A 27720-nucleotide genomic window follows, 5' to 3' on the forward strand; every position below is an offset into this window, starting at 1 on the left:
TAGTCTGTTTTGCCAAAAGGGTTAACATATTAAAAAGTAGCTTTAATTGTGATGAATCGTGTTTACAGTACAACCACACAGTGCACTCACAGCAAACACAAAGACATAAATGTAAATGCAAACTGAAGATTATAGAGTTGCAGATATACTGAAAATAACCATAAAAACAACAGCCTGCTGCAAATCATTGATACGTTTGACTTACCGACTGGTGCTCTTGCTGTGACAAATTCAGTTGGTTTACTAGGTTTACTTGCTCCAGCTCTGTTCAGCGCATAAATTCTGAAAGTATACTCAAGACCTTCGATGAGCCCTACACAAGGGTACTCCGTGGAGCGAACAGCTGTGTCATTAGCTTTCACCCACAGTAAACTGTTCCTTTCTTTTCGCTCAATGAGATAACCAGTGATTGGACTGCCTCCATCACTATCCGGTCTATCCCAGGCAACAAAAATGCAGTCCTTATTAACCTTGGTAATACGTGCATTCTTTGGTTCACTGGGAACATCTATAAAGAAATACAAAATTGGATATCAATCACATGCCTTCTTATTAGGAGGACTGAAAAGAGAAATGCCACTACTAAAAACTGACGTACCAAATGGGAACCTTGCAATCATCTTGCCAGAATTAAGTGGCTCAGAAATCCCAAAACGATTTTCGGCACGAACTCGAAACATGTACTCTTCTCCAGGAATCAGTTTTCCAATTCTACAGGTTGTCTTTGTGACAGAAGCTAAAGCTGTTACCCAGTCTCCTCGGCTTACATCACATTTTTCAACGATGTAGTTTGTAATGTTACTGCCACCATCTTCAAGAGGTATATGCCACGCAAGAGTGCAAGCATCAGCATCTATTTCAGAAATGTCAAATGGGGGCTGTGGTGGACCTGGCTTATCTACACAAAGAAATACATTAGGAAAAAGGTATAAGGGAAAATGGCAAACATTGGGATACACTAAAAATAGTTTTGTATAAAGCTGGATTTAAAATAATTAAATGAAACATACCCATGACTATCACTCTGATTTTCTGACTATCAGTACCAGAGCTATTTTCTGCAGTAAGAGTGTAAAAATCAGAATCTTTTCTAGTCACATCCTTAATGATAAGAACAGAAGACTTTTCTGCTTTATGGACAGCAAGGCGACTGGATGTAATTACATCTTGATCTCCTTTCAGCCATTTGCAGACTGGCTGAGGCTTCCCATATACATGTGCTTCAATTCTCAGTTTCTTCCCAGCTTTAATGTGAACATGATCAGGCATCAGGATCTTAGGCGGGACTGGAGAAAAATACACAGAGACATATAAATTCAACTTCTGTGACATATTAATTCACTTTTTCTTATGTTTTCATGTGAAAGTTCTTTTCCTTTTCCGTAAGTGGAATCACCAGTAAGAATGACTCGGTAATTTTTAATTTAGGTTCCACTTATGTACGACTAGAGATTCTGCAGTGTGCAATATCCACTCCAGTCTTACTTTCACATTCTCATCCAGATTATAAGAGAATATTTTAAAGTTTGGATCACCTTCCTGCACACATAATTCCCCTGTGTATGTGGAATTTGTCATTGCTAACCGACTGGACATATGGGTTCCTGCTGACTTTCTGCAAGACAGACATGAAGGAAGAGAAAAGAAAGACTGGAATTCTTACTGAATTAAACCCATTTCTGCAGCCTCTTTTTACTACTTTTGAATTATTCTTCAACTAGAGCCCCTTCTCCCACTTCTTCTGCACAAAATTTTCCCAATTTATAGCAAAAGATGCCTGGCTATATGGTTAGTGTACTTTTCTTCCTGCCATTGGCTACGTTTCAGTGTCTTGCTCCTGTACCTATTTCCACGTCATGGATGAAGAAGGCTGTTCTTATCTGTCCCATACTCCTGCATCTTCCTGTGCCTCAGGGTCTCCCCAGTTTGTCCTCGGTACCTTTAGCTTTACATTCCCAACTGACTCTACAATATAAGCAATTTATTTTCTATTGTCTTAAAACAACGCACACTTCTGGGCCCACTTATCTCCCAAACTACTGTTCTGTTTTTTTCTTTCATTTTTAGTTAATTGGATGTATTTATTATTTCTCTCTCTCTCATCTTCTGGTTCAAACTGAAACCACACCCACAAAATTCTTTAACGATTCTCAATTAGTGGTCATGCATCATCCTTTCTGAGCTGTCAAAATATTCAGTACAGTTAACTGTAATCCTTCAGCTGACTTCATAAAGTATTTGACTTTCCGGGTCTCAGTCTAAGAACAAGAATGGTTGTTCATTTCATTATTAAAGAGACTATTGCAACATGGGTAGTATTTAATTACTTACTGAGTTGTTCCTTAATTTCAAATACTCCTTCAGTTTCTCTTGGCAAACTTACTCCTACAGCATTTCGAGCTGCCACTCTAAATTTGTACTTCTTTCCTTCTTTCAGACCAGCTACAACAATGGAGAGATCTTTGACAATTGAATATTCTGTCCAGCGATCTGCTGGTTGGTCATCTTCTTTGTAGCTTACAATGTACCCATCAATTTTAGAGCCTCCATCACGCAGTGGTGGCAGCCAGCCTAAAGTGGCACTGTTCTTTGTAATTTCAGTAACTTCAAGTTTTCTTGGTGGATCAGGTTCACCTTTTGCAGATGGGGAGAAGGAAAGGAAACATTAAACACTGAATTACCAAGAATTTCTGAAATACTGGATACTATCTATGCTAAGTCAACAAGGACAATACAGAAAAGAGGAAAAATTTGAATGATTGCAAAGGTACTATATTCACAGATTGTGTTATTTGAAAATAACTGACACAAATATTTATGCTTGTTGCTAAGTAGATAGTAGCATTGCCCTGTTTAGAAACAACTGCTTTCATAAATGCAAAATCTTACTTAAATTTGAGAAAATGATAAAATGTGCATAAAGGCATACTTACATAGGGGATCTGTTGCTAAGACTGGTTTTGGTATGTCACTTGGAACACCTGACCCATATTCATTTACTGCTGTTACTCTAAAGAAATATTCATTTCCAGGTACAAGATTAGCAATTTGGAAACTAGTTTTCTTTAGTTCTGCAGTGACTGTTCCCCAGGTCTTCCTGTCAGCCTCACGTTTCTGCAGGATGTAATGAGTCACTGGGCTACCACCATCATTCTCTGGAGGTGCCCATGAAAGATGGCATGACATCTTGGTGACATCTGAAGCCTTGAAGTCTGACACAGGTCCAGGAGTATCTATAAAGGAATTTCAATTTATGTTAGTCTTTCCTTCTTTAATAAATTAAAATTAAAGGGGGTTAATAGGCTCTTAGACAGGGGGAGGTAGCATTAGTTGATACATTTGTATTCAAAAATTATAGCATTGGGGGAATAAAGATTTTTGTGTAGAACATACAATATAATTAAAACAATGTAAAAAGTTAAAATGATGTCTACATGTAGTTCTCTCAGTTACTCACCCAGAACTCTGACGTTCACAAACACAGCCTTTTCCCCAGCTGCATTAACAAGTGTCAATGAATATTTGCCTGAGTCATCACGTGTTGAATTAGGGATGACACAGAAGGCCATAGTGTCAACTAGATCAACTTGTCCTTTTCTGATAACATTATCAACACCCATTCTCCGCCAGGTGACTTTTGGTGCTGGGCGACCCCTAATAATAGCAAAAAGTCTAATAGGGCAACCTGCCCTGACTGTGACCAACTTTCTCATGCTTGCATCCAATTCAATCTCAGGAGGTTCTGAAAGACAAATTCACAGAAATAAAATGCAAAGTTTAGTACATGAAAAAAGGAAAAAAAGAGCAAATAAAGTTTATGTGCAAGTACACATGAAGAAGATGGGAAAAATCACCAAGTATTTCTTTGGGAGACACAGCTTCTTTCAGTTCAGCTGGCCGGCCAAGGCCAACCTGGTTTTGGGCAGAAACTCTGAACTCATATAATTGGTTCTCATCCAGGCTAGTGGCTGTGAATTCTGTATGAATAACTTGGGCAGCAACATTGCATCGTTTCCATCCTGCTTCAGGATCAGCACCTTCCACTTTTGGTCTAATTTCCACAACATATCCAATAATTGGAGCACCACCATCATACACTGGTTTTCCCCAGCCAAGGGTTATGGAACTCTTTGTGCTATCAACCACCCTCAAGTTTGTGGGAGGACCAGGCGGTTCTGAAAGACAATAGAAGTTACAGATAAGAATATAGTTATGCAATTTAACAATCTGTTCACATTAAAAACAAACAAACAAACAACAGTAGTATACAGTAGTACGATACCTATTGGGTCTTTTGCTACTACTGGTCTTGATGGTAAGCTTGGTTCTCCAAGTCCAACCTCATTTTCAGCACTGACGCGGAACTGATATTCATGACCAGGGATGAGATTAGTAACCTTCTTTCGTCTCTCAGGGATTGCAGTCTTAGTAACAGGAACCCATCTTAATGATCGTTTCTCTTTCTTCTCTAAAATGTATCCTGTAATTGACTTGCCACCATCATATTCTGGTGGATTCCAAACTACAGTCATCTCTTCTTTACTAACTCTTGTGACCTCCGGAGGGTCAGGGCGTCCAGGTCTATCGTATTTAGTTTTTGCAATAATTGGATGTGTTTCTGTTGGCGGACCAGTGCCCATCTTATTCTCTGCACGAACTCTGAATATATATTCATTACCTTCAATGAGACGTGTCACATTTGCATAGTTTGTTAGGACAGAGGAAGAGTATGTAGACCAAACCATACGCTTGCTTTCACATTTTTCTAGGATGTAGTTTTGTATTTCACAACCGCCATCGTCCTCTGGAGGTTCCCAGGTAACAGTACATCTATCACTCGAAATGTCAGTGACTTTCAAGTTTCTTACAGGACCTGGTTTATCCAAAACAATAACAGTAGCATATGCCACAAAGCTACCAGCTGTGTTAGTCGCAGTAATCACATACTTCCCACCATCACTGCGCCTGGATTGTGTGAGAACAAACTTAGATGTGTCAGAAGTTGTTTCAATACTGATTCTTGGAGATCTGGTAAGATCTGTAGCATCTTTGTCTTTTGTCCATACAACTTCAGGCTGTGGTTTTCCTCTGACTCCAGCCTCAATTCTAATTGGATCACCTGCTTTCACAGTTAACACCCCACTTAACTTCAAGTCTAACACTGGTTTCTGCAGATCTTCCTTCACAGTGACTTCAGCGGTTTTTACCCAGTCACTTTCACCTGCCTCATTCTTGGTTTGAACTCTGAATTGGTAGATCTTATTTTCAACACATTTATCTACCATGTAGTGTGTTTCCTTAATGCTGCCTTTGTGAACCCTTTCCCATTCATCTGAATCTTTCAGTTTTCTCTCCACATGATAACTTAAGTTAGGGCTTCCACCGTCATAATCAGGCCTTCTCCATTTCAGATATACAAATGTTTTTCCTTTCTCTGCAATGTGAAGATTTTCTGGCTCTCCAGGCTTGTCAATAGGATTTATGGCAAGGATGGGAGTTTTAGTCTCAATGCAAGGACCTGGACCTATTTTGTTTTCTGCACAAACTCTGAAGAAATATTCACGGTTCTCTATAAGATTTGCTTTCACTAACCGTTTAGTGATATCAGAAGACACAATTGACCATCCCCTCTGGTTTGGTTGACGGTACTCTACTATATAATTTGTAATTTCTGAGCCACCATTATCCACCGGACTTTCCCAAGCAATCATGCAAGAATCTTTTGTAACATAGCTTATTTTCAGGTTCTGACATGGTCCAGGTCTGTCAAGTACATTAACAATGGCAAAAGCTTGAGCATGTCCACAGCTGTTCTTAGCTGCTATTATATATTTGCCATGATCAGATCTTTTGGCTTCTTTCACTTGCAGTTCAACATTAGGTAGATCATGGACTATTTCAACACGTTTTTCTTGGACCAGTACTTTTCCATCCTTAGACCATGTTATTTCAGGATCTGGCCTGCCTTTTACTTTACCAGTAATACGGATTGTTTGACCTACTCGGACAGTAATTAAGTCTCGACAGGTCACATCTAGGTTTACTTCTGGAGGAGAAAGAATATCCTTTGCAAGTACAGTTTCTGCCAGTTCTCGTGGTTCTCCCTCTCCCACAATATTGACAGCTTTTATTCGGAATTTATATTCATTTCCTTCTATTAACCCAGGTACTCTAAAGGCACATTGTCGAATGAGTTCATCTTTGTTAATCCTATTCCACTGTGTAGTTCCAGTTTTCTGACATTCCACAATGTATCCCAGAATTGGGCTGCCACCATCTTTGAGGGGCTTTGTCCATACAAGATCAGCTGTTTCTTTGGTTTTGTCTTTTAATTTTGGATTAATGGGTGGTCCAGGAGGAGTGATAGGACGTGATGCTTTTATTGGATCAGAGCTTGGGGATGGTTTGCTTAAGCCCACCATGTTTTCTGCAAAAACTCTGAATTCATATGTGTTGCCTTCAAAGAGACCAGTGACTCTGTATTTCATATCAAGTATTGGAGCCTTATTGACACGCACCCATTTACCAGATGCTTCCCGACGTTCGAGTATGTAACCAGTTATTGGAGTTCCACCATCAGACTTTGGTAGGGTCCAAGACACTGTTGCAGCATTTTCTGTAATATCATAAACTGTTGGTTTACCAGGTGGGGATGGTGGATCAAACATATGTTTAGCAACTGTTGGTTCTGAATCAAGAGGTGCACCAATGCCTATCTTATTTTCTGCCCGAACACGGAAAATATATTCACAGCCTTTCTGTAGTCGTGGAATCTTAATTTTTGTGTGACTTGTTCCAGAGCTAACCACTCCCCAAGTTTCTTTCTTTGATTGACGCTTCTCAACAATATAGTTTATTATAGGACTCCCACCATCATCTTTAGGAGGGCGCCAAGAAATAACCATATGTTCTGGTGTTACTTCAAGAATATTAATAGGACCTGTTGGTGGGCCAGGGACATCCAAAACTGTAAGATGTAGAGCAACAGTTTTGCTGCCAGCTGAATTAGATACTGTGAGTAGATATTCTCCTGTATCTTTTCTTACACAGTCTTTGATGGTAAGCACAGTTGAATAATTATCAGTCTCAATCTTATGTCTGCCATCTGTTTTAATTTCAGTGCCATCAGTAACCCATTTTGCAGTTGGAACTGGCACACCTCTCATAATTGCAGGAAGTCTCACTGTGGTACCAGCTTTAACAACAAGACCTTCAATTAACTTCACATCTAGTTCCACAGATGGTGGTACTGAAATTAGAAAAAAAAAAAAAACACACAGAAATTACGTTATGTTTTTCAGAGAGAATACTTAAAGGTGAGAAAGAATCAGTGAAACAACATGAAAAACTAAAAATTACCTAGTTTTTCTTGACATTCTATTGGTATAGTTGTATCTGGAAGGCTAAGGCCAATAATATTCTGAGCCCTCACACGGAATTTGTATATTTTTCCTTTTTGTAAGCCTGTAACAACACAGTCTAGCATGGGGACTGTCTGGAACTTTGTCCACTCATCTGCACCATCTTCTTGATATTCCACCAAATATCCAGTTATCTCAGCACCACCATCACGATCTGGTCGATTCCAAACAAGGGAAACTTCAGTCTTGTCAACATCTACATGATGTAGATTCTTTGGTGGCCCTGGAGGATCTTTTAAAATACAAAACCCAAACCAGTTACTAGATGGCCGATATATAGTAGCAGCATACCATGTTCACATTAGTACCAACAAAATCATTCAAAAATTACCTAGAGCAATATGAACACACGAATAACACAGATGAATAACACTTACGCAGTGGATCTATAGCTTTAATTGGCTTGAGCGTTTCCACATATGGTCCTCTACCAAACTGATTCTCAGCAGCAACTCGGAAGAGATACTGAGTGCCTTCCATCAGATATTTAGCCATGTGACTACGTTTCTTGGAGGATGATGAGACGGGTACCCACTGTGCAGAAGCTACATCTTTCCTTTCCACCACATAGTTGGTAATGACAGAACCACCATCATCTTCTGGTTCCTTCCAAGTGAGGTAGCAAGAATCACTTCTAACTTCACTGATTTGCAGATTTCTAGGTGGACCAGGCTTATCTAATATTGCCAAAAACAAATCTGTTATCTATTTGATAATCAAAGCATTAAAAAAAAATCAACAACAAACAACTAGCAAACCTCAAGAGAAAAAGTATTTCCTATAAGCTTCAGTTTTTCTCCCTACTGAGTATTTTGTAATTTCTTATATTTTAATTTACTGATATTTTCCTGACATTCCTTTCTTAATCTCTAATTAAAGAATAAAACCAGGCAGTACAAAAGGAACATCAAAAAGATTACCTAAGACAACAACTTTTACTGAAACGGTCTTTGAACCAGCTGGATTCTCAACTGTCAGGGAGTAAATTCCACCATCTTCATGGACAGTGTTACGAATTTCAAGTTTACTGCCAACTCCTGTAATCTCAATATCAGCTTTCGGTGAGACCTCATGATCTTCTTTCTTCCAAGAAACTTTTGGGAATGGAACACCTTTAATAACAGCACTAAGTCTCAGGGTATCTCCAGCTTTTACATGCTGTTCTCGGGCCATATTAGCATCCAGTATCAGCTCGGGAGGTTCTGGAATCAAGATGATATTTTTTTATAAAATGGGAGAAAAAAAAAATCTTAAGTAAACTTATGTGATTTTATTATACTCACCAAGTCTGTCCTTTACTTCTATTGGATCAGGAACATAGGCTGGTTCAGATTCACCTGCTGCATTGACTGCCTTGACCCTGAATTTATAGGTCAAACCTTCAGTAAGTCCTGTGACTTTATATTTTGTTTCAGGACATGAATCTGCTGTAAGATTGGCCTTTTTCCATTCTTCGTCTCCAACTTTCTGATATTCAACAAGATAGCCAATTATCTTGCCGTTACCATCATGGCGTGGTGGTTGCCAAGATAAATCAACTGTATTCTTAGTTTTATCTATTGCTTCTGGATTAACAGGTGGACTTGGTTTTACTGTTAAAAAATGAACCAAAAAAAAAAAAAAAAGGAAAAAAGAAAACCGTTAATACAGATTTCTAACTAAAATCAAGAATGCATTAAAAATTCAATGAAAAATAAAATTTAATACTTTACCAATTGGATCTCTAGCGAAAATTGGCTTTGACGGTGGACTAGGATCACCAATGCCAATTTCATTTTCTGCTGAAACACGGAATTCATATTGACAGCCTTCAAGGAGGTCAGGTACTTTGAACTGAGTACTGGGGAAAATTGGGTCTTTGGTAACTCTGACCCATCTAGTTGCCATTGTTTCCTTCTTTTCTACAATATAGTTTGTTATTGGCTTGCCTCCATCATATGGTTTGTTCCAAACCACCACTGCAGAGTCTTTTGTAACATCCTTAATGATTGGTTGCTCAGGTGCATCAGGAACATCTAGAAAAAAAGCAACCAAAAAAACAAGAATTAATGAGCACAATAAACAGGTTAAAGATTAAAGTATCAAAATAAGATAGCAAATGAGTGGCATACTGAAACGGTCTTTGGCTTTCATCTCATCAGAGATGAGAGGATCACTTATGCCGTATAGATTTTCAGCATAAATTCGAATTTGATATTCTCTTCCTTCAAGCAGCTTAGGAATTTTGCATGTTGTCTTAACCGTGGCAGATGTAACTGGCATCCACATATCCCTGTGTGCATCCTTCTTCTCAACAATGTAATTTGTAATTTCACTACCTCCATCATCTAGTGGAGGTTTCCAGGAAACTACCATATGATCTTTATGAACTTCATCAAATATAACTGGGCCCACTGGAGGTGATGGGCGATCTGTTTAAGAAAAAAAAAAAAAATCATACTTATATTTTTATAAGAACTTCAGATAATGATGTAGATTAAAATAGTGTCAATATAATAAATATAATATGAAAACAGAAACCTGGGATCATATTCTTAATAAGGAGTCAAAACCTCAAGACTATTTTTCTTTAAAACTTGTTTGACTCACTGGATCTTATTCCTCAATGTGTATAAGGTATTTGATGACTGACATTTTCTACTGACGTTATTTAAGTGCATGTAAAAATATTAACTTATTCATATGGAATAAACTAAGTCAGAGTTAACTATGAATCAAAATCAGTAAATAGTATTTCAGTAAAATACAATTGCAATACATCAAAATATTGTAATAAAGGATGCATTAACATTTTACAAATTCAATGAATTCTAATCACTGTAAAACATCAAAGACAATACTATTTATCAGGAAAACCTACCAACAACATTAACTTGACAAAACCCTTTTCTTGATCCTGTGCTGTTCTCTACAGTAATACAATATTTGCCTGAGTCTTCACGGACAGATTTTAGTATCCCCAAACAAAGAGTTGTAGGAGTTGTCTTGATCTTTGTACGGTCATCTTCTTTCACAACAGTATCATCTTTTAGCCAAGTAACTTTTGGTGTAGGCTTTCCTGAGTAACGTCCAGTCAGGCTGAATGCTTCACCAACCCGAACAATAAGCTTGTCTCTAAAGTCAAGGTCAAGTGATGGCGGAGCTGAAAAATGAAATAAAAAAACTACAATGTCCACAAATGTCAACAATATTAATAAGAAAAAAATATGAAACCAGTAAATGTGATAACTGTTTTCAAAAAAAATATGGAAATATACATACCAATTTCATCTTTGCATGTGATTGGTTTTGTGCAAAATGATGGCTTGCCTTGCCCCACAATATTGCAAGCACTCACACGATATTCATAGGTGTCACCCTCTTTCAAGCCTTCTATAGTATATTTCCTATCAAGCATTTTCTCTTTTGTAACTTTGTGGAATTTCTCTTTTCCAATGAGACGACTCTCTAGAACATACATGGTGATATCCGATCCTCCATTATATTTTGGAGGGTTCCAAGTTAATGTAACAGAGTTCTTGGTAACTGCTTTTACCTCCAGGTCTTCTGGACGGTCAGGAACAGCTGTGAATAAATATAAAAATATGGTAAATATGATAATTTTTTGTAAAAAATATGGTAAATACCATATTTTTACCAAAATTTACCATTTTTTTTTTGTAAAAAATATGGTAAATATGGTAAATTTTTCTGCAAATTCGTCTCATATGACAATAATCTAAACCGTCAAATGTACTTACTTATTGGATCTCTAATGACGATCTCTTTTGTTGTCTCTGTGAATGGACCCATGCCAATTATATTCTCAGCTGCAATTCGGAAGAAGTAGGCTTTCCCTTCAGTCAGCCCCTGAACAGTAGCATTCTGTCTTGTAACTGTATAGCTTACTGGAGTCCAAGCTCTATGGTCAGATTCACGTTTTTCAATTATATAGTTGGTAATAGGAGAACCGCCATCATCTTCTGGAGTAAACCATGTCAATTTACAAGAATCATTGGTTAGGTTCTCAGTAAGGAATGGCATACCAACAGGGCCTGGCACATCTGAAAGCAAAGAAGAAACGGAGTATTTAAGTGTACATACTGAATGTTATGAAATTTAACTTGTTCACAAGAAGTAGAATTGCTCTTTACCTAGCACATCAACAATAATGGTCTTCTTCCGCTCACCACCTGCATTTTTAGCCAGAAGAGTGTATACACCCTGGTGGCTCCTTTTGCAATTCTTGATGACTAAGGAAGAACTAATAGCTGTTTCTTCAATTTTAGCTTCTTCAGGTAAAGCTTGGTCATCTCTGCTCCAAGTCACTGTTGGGGCTGGTTTTCCTGAGACATACGCTATAATCCGAATTACTCCTCCAGCATGAACAACAATTCTGTCCCTGACACTTGCATCCAAGTTAATATCAGGAGCCACTGTGGGAGGTAAGAAAAAAAAATCAGTGTTTTTTATTCTGATTTTGAGAAAATGTAACTAAAAATGTAAATGTAAATGAGAAAAATGTAAATGTAATACCAATTCTGTCCTTCATTTCAATAATGTCTGTAACTTCTCCAGGCTCTCCGATGCCAGCAGCATTCACTGCCCTAACTCTAAATTTGTAAAAACATCCTTCTTTTAATCCTGCCACAACAAACTTGGTTCCTCTAACTTCTTTATCTTTTACCTGGAAGAAATATTATAAAATCAGCCACCATCAAGGTACCATCAAATTCTTTGTGATGTTTGAAACAGATGAGATTTTTTTTTTTTCCATTTATAAGCACAAGACAGTATTAAGCATACAGTGATATAGCTCATATGTTAGTCTTCAGAAACTGTAAAGAAATACAGGACATATAAACTATTGTTCTGAAGACTGACATTTCTGGTACTTTTAACAACCAAGAAGGTTACAGAAATTACAATAGTCTGTAGTCTCAGAAGAATTATTTGTCAAATAATTTTATATAAGTGACTATGGTGGAAAAAGGGAATTCTTTGTTCTTTTATAAACCCCAATATGAAGCCTGTTCGCAAGGAAACAGTGCAGAAAATTTAGGTATTACTTTAAATGCAGCCCAGTGTCTATGGAGATACAAAAAACTGGCCAAGGTATGCATCACTTAAGTTGTCAGAAATGCATTGCTGAAAACAATAGGAAAATGTAGGGACATAGGAGTTATAAATAATTTGGCACAGATTAATCCAGTGATAAGTTGTTTTTTTCTTCTTTTTTTTGTTTTGTTTTGTTTTTGGTTTGTTTTTATCAAAGATTACATAACTTTGTCAAATATTTAATCACGGAATTTAAAAAAAAATATCACAGATACCTACCTATTTTGTCACATCTTTAAATACAGAATTAAAATCTAAGATTAGGAAACTACAATGGCACTTACTGACTTTTAAATTTGGTCTTATATTTTAAACATATGAAAATAATTATGGTGCAAAAATATGAAGTTTTAGAAAATAACTTGCAAAATGAAAATTTGTGAAAATGTATTTTCTGGAGGGATTTCATTTGATAACCACACTGAGAGAAGAAATTCAGATTCTGTAATATTTTTCCACCTACCCTTTCCCATTCTTCCTTTCCTTCCTCTTTATACTCAACAATGTAGCCAGTGATCCTAGAGCCACCATCCTTTAATGGTGGTGTCCATTCCAAGTCTACAGAAGATTTTGTCCAATCAGTAACTTTTGGGATAGGAGGGCCAGGTGGGGCTGAAAGATATTATTACACAGTTGCAGCATAACAATATACTATATGTTCTCATTTTATTATTTTCAAATACAAAAATAGGAACCTAAAAACTTTACCAATAGGATCTCTAGCAATTGCTGGATCAGATGGCATGCTTGGTGGACCAACACCAGCTGCATTAATAGCTGATACACGGAATTGATATTCAGAGCCTTCAATGAGACCTGTAACTTTGTATGAAACACCCAGTGTCATAGGTTTGATTGGATCACGGTTAACCCTGGTCCATCTCTTTCCGGTAGTTTCTTTGCGCTCCAACCAGTAACCAGTAATAGGTGAGCCACCATCATGTTCTGGTTCTTCCCAGTTTACAGTCATGGAGTCACGTGTTATACTGCTAACTGTTGGCTTCTCACATGGTCCAGGAACAGCTGGGGGGAAAAAATTATACATAGCTTGGAAAAAAATGCTACAGGAAAATGAAGACATCTAAGGTACAAAACAACTGTGCAGTTACATGACAGTAATTGCATTAGGTAGTTACCCATCTGCACAAGACTCCTTCCTTTATTCATCTTCCTATCCCTTTTCATGTATGTACACTTCTGTGAAAAAGTATCTTTCTTTCTAATAACAATAGTGAAGAATGAGTTTTCCTTCCCTTCCTTGACCAGTACCTCATTTCAATGTCTGGCCTAATCTTGAATGTTTTAAACATTGATTTCTCTCGTCCGTCTAACATTCTTTTTACATCAGAGCTACTTAGTTTAATTTCTCTTTCAATATTCAAAGCAGAAAAATTTTGATGTATAAGATCAATGCTATCTCAAAGACAACAGAATCTGACCTAAATCTTTAAGATAAAACCTTATTTGTATATTTACATCTTAAAAAAACTGGAAATAATTTAAATTTATAGCAAGGGGAAAAAAAGTGTTTTTCCAATATTACACATGCTTTTAAGAACCAAATACTAATGATAAACCTCTTTAATCTACTCTAGAAAGTTTACTTAAGTGAAGAGAGAAAAGCAGTAGTAGTATTTTGCAGATGCTGCACACAGACCGGTGTATGAAGACAACTGACATAATTTGAAATTCCTACTTACTGAAAAGGTTTCTTGCTGTTTCTGGTTCACTATCCAAAGGTTCTCCAACACCATATTTATTTTGTGCCATAATGCGGAACACATATTCATGGCCTTCCATCAACTTGGGAATAGTGAATAAGCATTCCTTAGGCTCATTGGTAACCGGTACCCATGTCCTCCTATTTGCTTCTTTTTTCTCAATAACATAATTTGTAATCTTAGAACCACCATCATCTAATGGTGGAAGCCATGATATTGTAATTTTGTCAGCCAAAATGGATTCAAATTTAATAGGTCCCACTGGAGGTCCAGGACGACCTAAAAGATGAATTTTTATAAAGAAGAATTAATTTCAAATGTGATTCAAATAAAGCGTCACAGGAATGTTATCAATTTGTGTAACATATAAGAGTTCTTGATATCTACCTAGAACATTTAGTCTCATCTCTTTTGAAGCAGTTCCTAGATTATTTACAGCTGTTATAGTATATAAGCCTGTATCACTTCTGCGAGATTGTTGAACCAATAAAGTGCAAGAATCTTCACCAACAATCTTGTTGACGTGTTGGTCATACAGCACTGGTGTTTTGTCATCTGGTTTCTTTGGAGAAGCTTTTAGCCATGTTAATGTGGGGAAGGGTACACCTTTTATCTTAGCCACGATGTTAACATCTGTTCCTTCTTCAACCTCCATAAATTCTTTGAGTTCAATAGATGGTGGGCCTATGATGAAATGTTGGAAAAAAATTAACATTCAAAAATGCTTCATGATTGTAGAGTGGAATCTGTATTTACTGGTATTAGCTACTACTTACATGTCTGGTCTTTGACAATGAGAGGGCCAACAGTGGCTGACGGCCTACTAGGACCTGCTATATTTACAGCCTTGACTCTGAATTCATATTCTCCACCTTCTACAAGATCCTCAACAGTAAACTTTGTTTCCTCTACATCACGTCTGTTGCATTGTTTCCAAGTCTCTTTCACTTCTCCAGTACGATCCCATCGCAGACATTCAACATTATAATGAGTAACAGGAGCTCCACCATCATTCTTTGGTGGCTTCCATGTCAAGCTCACTGTGTTCTTGGTTACAAGGCCAATCTTTAATTTAATAGGTGGATCAGGAGGGTCTTCACAAAGGAAACAGAAATGTGAATAAATACACCGTACGGTACCATTTTGTTTCAAAGAATTCTATTCACCTTTATTTAACTTACGAATTGGATCCCTGGCTGTGGTCCGTTGAATAGTTTCTGCAGGAGGGCCAACACCAAAACGGTTTTCTGCACGTACCCGGAAGAAATATTCTTGGCCAGCTATGAGGTCAGGTACAACAAAGGAAGTGCTTCCACAGTTTGCATTGACTTTTGTCCAGGCTTTCCCGTCAATAGTTCTTTTTTCTATAACATATCCTCTGATTCTATCTCCACCATCATCGTCTGGCATCTTCCATGAAAGTTTGCAACTACCTCTTGTGATATCACTTACTTTTAGGTCTTTGGGTGGACCTGGGACATCTGTTAAGGTAAAAGCGCAATAGAAACAATGTCACATAACTACATAGAAAAAAAATAAAATAAAACCTACTATCTGAACATTTCAGTATGTGTAAACCATACCAAGCACATTGACTCTGATATGCACAGTTTTTTGTCCCGCTTTGTTTTTTGCTGTAATACTGTATCGTCCAGAATGACTTCTGTTGCACTCAGGAATGATAATCACTGAACGTGTATCAGTTGCTTCCACCTGTGCATCATATAAAGAAAAAGAAGTTATAGACCAACTTTAAATATTTACATTTGAAAGATGTTGCAATACTGAAGTTAAAAAAACATTTGTTTTACCTGAGCTTCTTCAGGTACATTATGACCTCCCTCCTATAAATAAAGGGAAAAAGTAAATATGAAGGGGATATACTTACATGTCTAGCAATAGATGAAAAAGAAAGTTTTTTCTTTTCCTAACCTTTGCTGTTGTCTTTGCTTTTCCTTCAAACTCCCAAAATGATTTTGGAACTGGACGACCCTTGATAACAGCTGGGATTTTAATCGTTGTGCCAGCACGACAAGAGAGAAAATCCTGTGCTCCAATATCAAGGAAGATTTCTGGCTCCTCTGCAAAAATATTTTAGTATATAAATTTTCAGAGCTACTGAGTAAATTTCTGTCAGCACTAGTCTAAACTCCTAGTCACACATGCAGAATGCATGTTTATGTGAAAAAGCTGAGTGTGCAAAAAGCTGGGAAGTATATAAATAAAGCATTTTTTGGGGGTAGTAATTTCTTCATAAAATACCAAGTATTTCCGTAACATAGCTGTCGGTGCTCATCTGTGTTATAATGTATCATACCCTCATAAGGACCATCATGACACTTTCCAAAATGTCAGTCTTGTGTTACACTCTTGCATAATTACTTGATTGGTTTTGACTCTGCTTGATTGTCTTCCTGCTCAACCATTTTCAGCAGTAGGTGGCATTTTGATATAAATATCTAAAATAATTCCCAAAACACTTACCGAGAATATCTTGGACAGGTATTTCAGATGTTGCAGGACTTGGTTCTGATTCTCCAGCAGCATTTACAGCTTTCACCCTAAACCGGTATTTTCTGAGCTCTTTCAAATTGGGTATAACACATTCACAAGTGGGAAAGAGTTTGTCTCCTTCGTTCACCTTTTTCCAATCAGTACTTCCTTCATCTTGCATTTCAACAATATATCCTTTTATTGGGCTGCCACCATCCTTCTGTGGAGGCTTCCATGCTAAAGCCACAGATGATTTGGTTTTGTCTTTGACCTCGGGGCAAGACGGTGGACCAGGCACAACTTGTAAAACAAGAGCAAGCAAGCAAAAGTTACCTGAGAGTTAGTGTCTACCTATGTATTCCTGAATAGTTTCTAGGAGAATGCAAGCACTTTTTTTTTTTTTTCCAGTCATATGTAGAGTGCATAATTCCAGAACGTGCATAGTAATTACATATGTTACATATATTATTGAGGAATATTTAAGGTAAAAGGCACAAATGTTGAACTCTAACAACAAAAGAAAATAATTATATAAAAATCTGATTCTGAACTCAGGTATATTTGGCAACATTTGCACAGATATAATCACAGTTTAATGTACATAAAGGACATGTCAGAAAGTAAAATTAGCTAATTATCTTAAAAACAGTGAAAAATAGAAAAATAGGCAACTATTTTGCATCAACAACATCTTTTTGGTTTAAGGAAAACAATGCATTTGATTAACTGCACTAAATTCAACATTTAGCACACTGTGGTTCTAGTCTGATACAGTCCTTAAAAGTAGACATACAAATTATAGACTTACATATAGGATCTGCTGCTAAAGCAGGATCTGATGGTTCACTGGGAGGGCCAATTCCAGCAAGATTTTCGGCCATAACTCTGAACTGGTATTCCACACCTTCAGCCAAACGAAGCACGTTGTACTCTAGACCTTTTACTGATGGTTTTGTTACTGGAGCCCTGTTAACACGTGACCAGTAAACACCTCCCACCTCTCTCTTTTCCAGCCAATAACCAGTTATTGGGCTGCCACCGTTGTTCAAAGGAGGCTCCCATGTCACCAGCATTGATGATCTAGTGCGATCTAAAATTTTTGGCTTTCCAGGAGGTCCAGGAAGGCCATAGGGATCCTTAATAACAACTTTTTCTGAGAGGCATTCATCACTTATTCCATATTTGTTTACAGCCCGGACTCTAAATTGATACTTTTCATTTGTTGCAAGATTCCACACCTGAAAAATAAGATTTCAGTCAATATGCGTCTATTTTCAGAATAAGTTTATTTGCAGTTATTTAGGGGTTTTGGCTTTAAATTATATCTTGGAACATTATTGATATACTTTTGCATATGTAGCTACATAGCCACATGCCATGCCCTGGGTATATTTTTATTTCCTGTTCATAGGACCAAATATAAATAAAAATGTCACCGGGTTTCTCTTTGCATTTGGTAAAGCTACAAATAAGACTGAAAAATGGAAAAGAAGGTGTCATCCAAACTCAGCTGAGATTAAACGGCAAAAAGGAACAACTTATTTTGTTTTGTCACATGAGGAAAATACATACACACAGATAGGCAACATGCATCCAGTAATTATGGACTCTAAATGAAACACTAGCATAGGTATCTACGCAAGTAGCAGTTTTCATTTAGTGTGAATTATTGCCATTTTTTTTAAGCAAACTGAAGTATATAATAAAAATATTTTATAAATTACCCCATATCTTCTCTCAACAGCACTTTTGGAGACTTCTTCCCACTCAGATTTCTTTCTACTCGCATCACGTTTCTCAATAATGTAATGGGTAATTTCACTACCACCATTATCGAGAGGTGCATCCCATGTTAAATAACATGATTCTGCTTTAATATCAGAAACAGCAAGGTTTCTTGGTGGAGAAGGACGATCTGCATGAAAGCAAAAGAACACAGAATTACATTAAGAAAAAGATAAAAACATTTTATTAGCTGTCATTTTATTTAAATGTCACATCCTTACCATACACTTCAACATGCACATTGCGAAATGCAGTACCAAGACGATTGGAAGCTCGCACAGTGTAAGTGCCTTTATCATCTCTCACTGCTGCAGGCAGGATAAGTTCAGTTTTTGCCTCACTTCTAGATACTTCTTCCTTGGTTATCTTAAGTGCACTGGATGTTTGGTCAATTAAAACTTCATTCTTGTCCCATTCAATCTTTGGCATTGGCAGTCCTGTCACATCAGCAGGAATATTAACTGGTTCTCCTGCCTTCACTTTGATAGTATCTCCTCTCACAGCCAAGCGTAATGTTACAGTTGGAGGCACTGAAAAGCACAAACACACACAGACAAAGAGACAGTGAAGATTGAGATGAAATAGAAAATGTATTGCAGTTTTTGGAGATATTTGTATGGATCTCTTTAAAGCAGGTATACCTTCATCATCCTGTATAACTACATTGAGAGGCAACGATGGTTCACTCTCTCCAATGGCATTAACAGCTTTGACACGGAACTCATACATATGGAGCTCATCGAGTTTTTCAACGAGAAGTGATGTGGTAGGACAGAGCCTTGTGTTAACTCTTTCATAGTCTTTTGAATCATGTCTCTTCTTCTCAACAATGTATCCCAAGATAGGACTACCACCGTCGCTACGTGGAGGCTTCCAATCAAGTGTAATGGTTGACTTTGTCCTATCTGTGTACATGAACCTCTCAGGTGCTGTTGGAGGACCTATTAACACAGATAAATCATAAGAAAAAAACATTGACAATATTAAATAATTTTAAATTATATCAATACAGTAGCTACAATAGCTCTGGCTTTTTAAAGCTGCATCTTTCATATGCAAAATATCTGAGCATGGTTATGGATACTAGAAAGTTTCTAATGTATACGGATAAAAAGGCAACAAGCAGCACCTCAGTAGACACTGGTATTTCATTACATAAAGAGACATAGTAGTTTTACAGAACTGTTTTACAGATCTGAGTTAAGTAAATGATCTGTAAAGGTAGATGCCTTATCCAGGTAGTGAGAAAGAAAATACACTGTAACTGTACAGAAAGCAATCCACACAGCATTATTGTTTTATTAACCTGTATTCCTAGAGATTTAAATTATGTAAAAACAACAACAACAAAAACATAATTAATTATCTTACCTAATGGATCAACTGCAAGAATGGGTCCTATTTCAACAGGTGGACCAGTACCAAACTTGTTCTTGGCACTGACACGGAATTTATATTCCTGCCCTTCAACTAGACCTGTAATATCGCATTTAGATCTTTCTGTGTCTATAGCTAGTCTCCATGTATGCATTTTGGCATCCTTCCGTTCAACAATAAAGCCTATGATATCACTTCCTCCATCATCTTCAGGATCAGACCAGTTAAGCAAACACATCTTTCTGTTTGTGACCACTGGCTTTAGGTCAAGGACTGGCCCAGGAACATCTGAAAATAAAAATCAAAGAAGTAGGATAAAGTGCAAAGATTATTTTACCAAAAGAAATGCTTAGTTGATTTCAGAAAATATTTTTCTCACCAAATACTTCTACTCTTGTTCCTGCAGATTTGGAACCACTACTGTTGGTAGCAGTAATTACATATCTTCCATGGTCTTTTCTCAGTGCATTCTTAATAGTTAACTCTGATTTTGTGCCAACATTTTCAATAACAACTCTGTCTTTGTCTAATTCACCCTCCTCAACAGTCCATGCAATGGTGGGAGTAGGACGCCCTGTCACAGTAGCAGGAATTTTAATAGTTTGCCCAGCCATGATCTGAATGCCAGCTTTGACAGAAACATCCAGCTCAACAGTGGGAGGTTCTGCAGAAGAGAGAGAAATGGTTAATTCATTAGTTCAAAACAGAGATTCATATACACCTTTAGGAGCTGGACATTTCTTGAAAATTGCAATACCTTGAGGTTCTGCAACTGTTACCGGTTCCGTTTCACCAGGTGGCCCTTCACCAGCTGCATTAAGTGCAGTAACACGGAGTTTATAGTCTGCACCTTCTCTGACTTCTTTAACAGTATACTGCCGAACCTTAACGGGTTTCTCTGTGCAGCGTGACCACTCTTTTGTTCCCATTAGTTGTTTGTATACATGGTAACCAGTGATATCTCCACCACCATTATACATAGGAGGTTCCCACTCTAACTCAACAGAAGTCGAGCTTGTATCAGCAACCCTTGGAATGGGTGGACCAGGTGGCACTATAAAAAAATATATGTAAATTGAAGTTAAAGTTTATGAATCCTATTCTGTCATCAGTCTGCTACCATCTTCTGTTAAGCTACTTACTTATTGGGTCCTGTGCAGTTTTTGGATCTGATGGTGGACTAAATTTACCAGGGCCCGCTGCATTTTCAGCACATACTCTGAAGATATAGGTTAACCCTTCCAACAGTCCTTCAACTTTAATTTCTAGAGCATTCACAAGGTTCCTATTGACCCGAGCCCAGTGAGTGCTATTAATTTCACGTTTTTCAATCCAATATCCTATGATTGGGCTGCCATTGTCTTTTGGTTCATTCCATTTAACCAACATACTGTTGCTGGTAACATCTTCCACATCAGGCTTATTAGGAGGATCTGGTGGAGCTGAAAAAAAAGTTATAATTTTGTCATCACTGCTGTCTTATTCAGAGCTAAGATAGAACAAAGATATGAGAAATGACTGCTTTTAAGGAATTCTTAATTATTTTACTCTCTTTCATAGTAACTTTGATTCCTAAGTGCAATCAGTCATCAAACTTGCACTGGTTCTCTCTTTTGGTAAGAATATTAGTCTACGGAACACAGAATATCAAGGTTCAGATGCTAAGCAGTGTAAATGTAAAGTTTTATGACAGTGACTGTTATTCTTATTTCTTCATTCTTTCATATTGAAATTAGGATGCTTTTTCCCTTTATTTCCATGGATTTCAATAATGGTTTTCCATGGTGTTCAATAATTACATTGCTCAATTTTCTTCTGGGAAACTTTCACAAGGATGAAGTTGAATTATCTAAGAGCCTGTGAAGATTTACAGTGGTTTTCTGAAAAGACTGTATTTCAAAATGGAAACTTACAGAAAGGGTCTTTTGCAGTCAGTGGTTTTGAAACACACGGTGGCCCTGATCCAACTCTATTTTCAGCAAATACACGGAAGAGATATTCTTTCCCTTCAATCAGTTTTGTTACATGGAATTTACACTGCCTGAGTGTAGAACTGACAGTGACCCAACCCATTTCAGCTTTTGTGTTGTCTTTCTTTTCCAGTACATAGTTCAGGATTTCACTTCCACCATCATCAAGGGGAGGCTCCCACTTGCAAATGACAGAATTTTTCCTCACATCCTCAAATACAAAGTTTATTGGAGGTCCAGGAGTATCTGTTAGTAAAGCAAGGAAAAATGATGAATACTCATTTGGTGCAATTGCCACACAACTCTCTGAAAAATTAGCTGTTTACAAGCACATTCACTACACACCTAACACATTGACTTCACAGGAGGCTTTTGCAACACCATGATCATTTTCCACTTTAATTGTAAATGTGCCGTGGTCAGCTCTGATGGAGTCACGAATTGATAGCACAGACTCTCCTTCTTTATGGTTGTCAATACTCATACGTTCTTGCAGTGAAAGTTGAAAAGGTTGTTCTTCTTCAGCTTCACCCTTCTTCTTTCTAGTGTATGTCGTTACTCTCTTTTTAATTTCCTCTGGTCTGACAACTTCATCATTCCTCAGCCAAGTGATAGATGGATAAGGTGACCCTGAAATATGTGCCTCAAGTATGATCTCATCACCTCTCTTCACTTCAAGGCCAGACTGCAGGTTTGCAGCAAGGAAAACTTTTGGAGCCTCTGTAATAATACAGAATGACAAATTGAGAGTAGAATCTACCCACATGTTTGAGGATGAATGGCAATTACAAAAAACAATCAAAAAAGCAATTCATACCAATAGGATCCACAGCTTTCACAAAAGGAGTAATACGAGAAGGCTCACTGATGCCAGCAGCATTTTCAGCACGAACACGAAACTGGTATTCCTTCCCCTCCTCAAGACCTTTCACTGGATAGGTTAACAGAGGTACTAGATAGTCATTGCATCTCTCCCACCTCTCCTTGCCCTTAGCAAGCTTTTCTATTATATAGCCCATAATCTTGCTTCCACCGTCAAACAAAGGTGGTTTCCATGTAAGCGTTACTGATTTTGACGTTGGATTGTGGACCTCAAGGTCAACAGGAGGATCTGGTGGCTCTGTGGAATAGTAACAAAAAAGGGATCATATGAGAAAAAAAAAACATGAAAATTTTAGTTGAAATTCAACTTGCTATGTCACTTAGTAGCAAACTTACGTTTTGGATCTTCTGCAATAATTGGGTTTCTCAGTTCAAGATATTCACCTCCTCCAATTTTATTGACAGCTTTAACACGAAAGTAATATTCACTGTTTGGAATAAGATCTTTGACTTGCCATGAAAGTTTATTTTCACCAGACATAACTGGGATATACGTTCTACGACCAGCTTCTCTGCGTTCCAGAACATAATGCAGAATAGGAGTACCACCATCAAAGTCTGGAGGTTCCCAGGTTACCTTGCAAGAATTCTTAGTTACTTCGCTTGCCTTAATGTCTTTACACTGTCCAGGTGGACCTGTAATAAAAATAATAAAATTAATTAATACAAGAATTAACTAAATAGATGGGATATGTATTATTACAAATATACAATTATACTGCATTTCTTTGCTCTGCAGAAAGCAGACCAAACCCACAAATGTTGGCCATACAGCATATGTATGAATTTATGTTCTTAAAGGTGGAGAAAACCATAATTCTTAAAAGCTTTTTTAAATATTTATACGATGAATATTCATAGTAGTTGGACTTTGAGCAGACACAATACCCATTAAATAGCAGTTATAGCAATTTGGGATATAGTGTTTTTTTGGTGGGATTTTGTAACATTAAGGTATTTACAGCAATTTACATGGCGTCTGAGTTGAAGTGATTCCTTTACGTCATGGAAAAGAGATTTTACTAGTCTTTTCTCCCATCAGTTGGTGGGTTCAGGTGGAGATAAGTCTCTCTCACAGAGTGAACGAAATCTAGTTACCTATGACTTTGACATTGACTGAGCCAGTTGTTGATGCCAGCTTGTTCTCCAGTGTGATTGTATAAACACCAGCATCAGCATGAACACTGTCTGTGACTTCAAGCAGTGCAGAAGTGTAATCACTCTTCATTGTTGTTCTGTCACCAGCTTTCAACTCTTTGCCATCTTTGTGCCATGTTATAGTTGGGGATGGAACGGCTCTGAAGGGCACAGGGATACTTAATTTCTGTCCTTTTACAACAATAATGTCATGAGTTTTCAGATCAATTGTTGGATTACCTGTGAAAGTAAGTATAATATTATTAGAAAGTTGCCAAACAGTGAAGTCTTTTTTCAGTTATCAGTTATGCGGATTTGAAAAAGGAGATCTATTCTTACAGTCTGGGTCTTTGGTAACAACTTTTTCTGAGATGTCTGATGGCTCACTAGCTCCAACAGCATTGACTGCTCTGACTCTCAGCACATATTCTTTGTCTGGAACAACACCTTCCTCCACTTTGCATTTTAGATCTTTTATTGGACGAGAATTGATTCGCATCCATTTTTCTGTTCCTGCTTCACACATCTCAACATTGTACCCAATAATAGGACTTCCACCATTCTTCTCTGGTGGTTTCCATGCGATGCAAATATGCTTTCGACCTGCATCTGTGACATGTAAATCCTGAGGAGGTGAAGGAGGGCCTGCAGAAATCAAAAAGAATTGTTTGATTTTTTCCCCCAGAATATCTGTTCTAGATAGACACCCTGTTTCCATAACTCACTCACTGTACGTTACAACACTACTTACTTGTTGGATCTTCAATATGAATGAGGTCAGTTGGTTCACTGGGATGACCACAGCCAGCTTCATTTTCTGCACGAACCTGGAACTGTACATCTGTACCTTCAATGACATCAGTCACTCTGAAATTGCAATCTGGACCAGATGTCTTGCCAGCTTTTACCCAGCGGGTAGCTAGTTTTTCCTTCTTTTCAATAACATATCTGAATAAATAGGAGTAAATAATATCAGGCATGTGAAATATGAACATTTTGGACTTCATGCTCAATAAAATAGATAGTGAGAGACTGGAATGATGTGGCCAATTGAAAGGTAAAGACAGTCATGGGTGACAGACTCAGTAGGCTTTATTTCATATATCAGCGACATATTCCTGATTGCCCTAATAGGTCTTGGATATAATGAGGTTGACATTAATGACAGAGCCAATTTTGAGAGACTATTCCTGAACTTCTGCTGTGTTCTCAGGACTTGAAGAGTTGCAGAAGTGAAGAAAAGAACCTCCATGCTAAATTTAAATATTCACTAGTTCAGTCATCAGTGGATAAGTTCCACTGAGAACATTTGTAGATATTATCTATTAGTTCTTCAGCTGTCAAAATTTTGTCTATGACAGGCTATGGGAAAGTAATGCAAATTGAGTGATTTACGTTGCTTCAGGCAGATCTCTGTAGTTGTCAGTTTGTTTAGAATATGCTTGCTGTGATTGGGAAGAAGAGGAATGGTGAAAATATGAAGAGAAAAATCTAACTAGTATTCAAGATAAATTTCAAAGCTCAGATATTTGAGAAGTCACAGAAATTGAGAAGCTAGAAGAAACCCAAAGGAGGAAAAATGTCTGCTTGAAAAATTTAACAAGGAGAATAAACATAAAACAATGAGGCTTTGCACTAGCTGAGTTTGAATGAGAAACTCAGGCAAAAGGAAAATGTAACAATGTTACTTGGTAGATGGGGCCAAGTGGCTAGAGGTCCAGCTAGAGATGGAAACTACCGCTGCGTTACAGTTTGATTTTGTTTACAGTTCAATTTCATCTGATTTGATTAGATGCTCTTTTGATGATGTTTAGACACATTCACTGTTTATGCACATCAGGTAATATCTATTTGTATAATTTCCACTTTAAACTCTTAATTGCTGTAACCATACAGCTGCTGCTTTTTTCTTTCTCTTTTTTTTTTTTTTTTTAACATAAATTCACCTCTTTTTCATATAAAATGTGTTCATTTAAAATTTAAAAAATAAATTTTCATTTACAGGAAACACTACAGAAACATAAAATGAGCTTACCTTTGAATTGGTCTGCCACCATCATTCTTAGGTGGTTCCCATTTTAAATCAACATGACCTTTTGTCACTTCAACTATTGTAAGAGCATATGGAGGCCCAGGGGTTGCTAAAGAAAAAAACATACACACATGAAAAGAAGAGGAACTCATGACAAGTGAGCTGTTCTACTGACCACTCAGCTAGCAAATCTCATACTTACTAAAAGTATCTTTAGCAAGAACTGAATCTTCAATTTCACAATAGTCACTTTGACCAATGGCATTTTCAGCAGCCACACGGAAAACATACAGTGAGCCTTCAGTCAGTGGGCTCACTGTATACTTGGTATCTTTTACTGTTGTATCAACTGTCTGCCAGCCTTTTCTCCTTACGTCTCTCTTTTCAACAATGTAGTTGGTAATTGGGGAACCCCCATCTTTTTCTGGTACTGTCCATTTAAGATCCGCTGTGTTTTTAGTAATATTAATAACCTCAAGCCACCGAGGTGGTGAAGGAGGATCTGTAAAATATCAGTACAAGGAAAAGGTTGATATATTGCCCAGAAAAAGATCTTGGAAGACACAGAATAATACGGAAACTATAAAAACTTTGTGTTTTCCTAGATGAAGTAGGGTAGATTTTAGTATTTCATAAGCCTGGAAGAGTTCACTTGGTACCTACACAAGTAGGCAGACATAGGGCTTTTTAAAAATATAGTGAGAGCGTACTTGCAGTAGCAACACATTCTGAAACAGTACTTACACAGCCTCTCTTTGCACAGCACAGGGTCACTGGGTTCACTGGGCTCACTCTCTCCAGCCTTGTTCACAGCTCTTACACGGAATGAGTATTCTTGTTTCTCCATAAGCCCTTTGAGGAAGTGTTCAGTTGTGGGAACACCTTCAGCCACTCTCACCCACTCGTCTGTTCCAGTCTTTAATAGTTCAATGACATAAGATTCAATCTTTGCCCCTCCATCATGTTCTGGCTTTGTCCAGTTCAGGAATAATGATGTCTTGCCAACATCTTTCACTGTTGGCTTTCCAGGGGGCCACGGTGGATCTAGGCAGGAGCCCAATATTAATTACATGATTGAAAACAAACATACATATTTATATATTGTTAAATTAAACCAGTAAAAAGATGTGTTTATTATACCAATTGGGTCTTTCACTAAGATTGGCTCTGTTTCCTTGCTTGGTTTTCCAGGTCCTGCAAGATTCTCTGCCAAGACACGGAACTTATATTTCTTCTTATTAGTAAGACCTTTAACTCTGGAAATCAAAATTAAATTTGATTAAACAAAATCTATACATTAACTCTTGCCTAAAACGTTATCCTCCATACTCTTCATATTATAATTTTCTTTGACAATCTGAGACTACCTATGTTACTGTTAATGATATTATATGAAATGGTGAACATTCAGAATAGGTAAAATGCCAACAGTAGAATGGTGTGCTGTGATAGATAAATCGATGTGTTGAGAGCCATCTTGCATTTCTGCTTGTTGCATGATTGTTAGTTAATATGTTTCAGGAGGAAAAAAGAAAGGGATGTCAGCAAATCGATGCATTAGGTAGTTATGTCAGAGATTTTAGAATGTCTTATAAGTAATCACAAAGCACAGAAGTTATTAAGCATAACAGTTAAAAAAAATAATGAATGATTCAGTCTTCTGTAAAGACATTATTCTTTTTAAAGCTAATTATGAAATGAAGTATGTCACCGGATGTTAGTTGGATCTCAGCTTACTGAAGCAAGGAAAAAAGAGCAAGCACAATGTAAGAATTGTTTAAAAGGCTCCTTTTACATTTATATAT

The 27720-nt window shown here is 37.3% G+C and overlaps 1 protein-coding gene across 1 annotated transcript in view; it reads right to left on the minus strand.

The window, feature by feature from the left end:
• The window catches only part of TTN (titin), a 243979-nt gene that overhangs the window by 52473 nt on the left and 163786 nt on the right, over window positions 1-27720 (minus strand). Inside the window, exons 226-273 of the mRNA XM_083841011.1 lie at window positions 27056-27171; window positions 26660-26959; window positions 26118-26417; window positions 25919-26024; window positions 24635-24831; window positions 24223-24528; window positions 23845-24123; window positions 23083-23382; window positions 22682-22984; window positions 22210-22584; window positions 21808-22110; window positions 21037-21336; window positions 20652-20948; window positions 20274-20558; window positions 19889-20182; window positions 19159-19458; window positions 18739-19047; window positions 18457-18647; window positions 17541-17970; window positions 16724-17032; window positions 16172-16320; window positions 16051-16083; window positions 15823-15952; window positions 15421-15720; window positions 15016-15333; window positions 14627-14923; window positions 14219-14518; window positions 13227-13541; window positions 12982-13130; window positions 11937-12087; window positions 11555-11836; window positions 11162-11464; window positions 10683-10985; window positions 10282-10563; window positions 9533-9832; window positions 9134-9436; window positions 8705-9013; window positions 8342-8623; window positions 7799-8098; window positions 7360-7653; window positions 4283-7249; window positions 3855-4175; window positions 3458-3742; window positions 2934-3233; window positions 2332-2634; window positions 1011-1286; window positions 599-898; window positions 206-508 (exon numbers count right to left, since the gene is read on the minus strand). Of these exons, the coding sequence (XP_083697137.1) occupies window positions 206-508; window positions 599-898; window positions 1011-1286; window positions 2332-2634; window positions 2934-3233; window positions 3458-3742; window positions 3855-4175; window positions 4283-7249; window positions 7360-7653; window positions 7799-8098; window positions 8342-8623; window positions 8705-9013; window positions 9134-9436; window positions 9533-9832; window positions 10282-10563; window positions 10683-10985; window positions 11162-11464; window positions 11555-11836; window positions 11937-12087; window positions 12982-13130; window positions 13227-13541; window positions 14219-14518; window positions 14627-14923; window positions 15016-15333; window positions 15421-15720; window positions 15823-15952; window positions 16051-16083; window positions 16172-16320; window positions 16724-17032; window positions 17541-17970; window positions 18457-18647; window positions 18739-19047; window positions 19159-19458; window positions 19889-20182; window positions 20274-20558; window positions 20652-20948; window positions 21037-21336; window positions 21808-22110; window positions 22210-22584; window positions 22682-22984; window positions 23083-23382; window positions 23845-24123; window positions 24223-24528; window positions 24635-24831; window positions 25919-26024; window positions 26118-26417; window positions 26660-26959; window positions 27056-27171 (15755 nt within the window). The remainder of the gene's footprint in view (window positions 1-205; window positions 509-598; window positions 899-1010; window positions 1287-2331; window positions 2635-2933; window positions 3234-3457; window positions 3743-3854; window positions 4176-4282; window positions 7250-7359; window positions 7654-7798; window positions 8099-8341; window positions 8624-8704; window positions 9014-9133; window positions 9437-9532; window positions 9833-10281; window positions 10564-10682; window positions 10986-11161; window positions 11465-11554; window positions 11837-11936; window positions 12088-12981; window positions 13131-13226; window positions 13542-14218; window positions 14519-14626; window positions 14924-15015; window positions 15334-15420; window positions 15721-15822; window positions 15953-16050; window positions 16084-16171; window positions 16321-16723; window positions 17033-17540; window positions 17971-18456; window positions 18648-18738; window positions 19048-19158; window positions 19459-19888; window positions 20183-20273; window positions 20559-20651; window positions 20949-21036; window positions 21337-21807; window positions 22111-22209; window positions 22585-22681; window positions 22985-23082; window positions 23383-23844; window positions 24124-24222; window positions 24529-24634; window positions 24832-25918; window positions 26025-26117; window positions 26418-26659; window positions 26960-27055; window positions 27172-27720) is intronic.

The sequence above is a fragment of the Anser anser genome (assembly GCF_964211835.1).
Source record: "Anser anser genome assembly, chromosome: 6".
Classification (NCBI taxonomy): Eukaryota; Metazoa; Chordata; class Aves; order Anseriformes; family Anatidae; genus Anser; species Anser anser.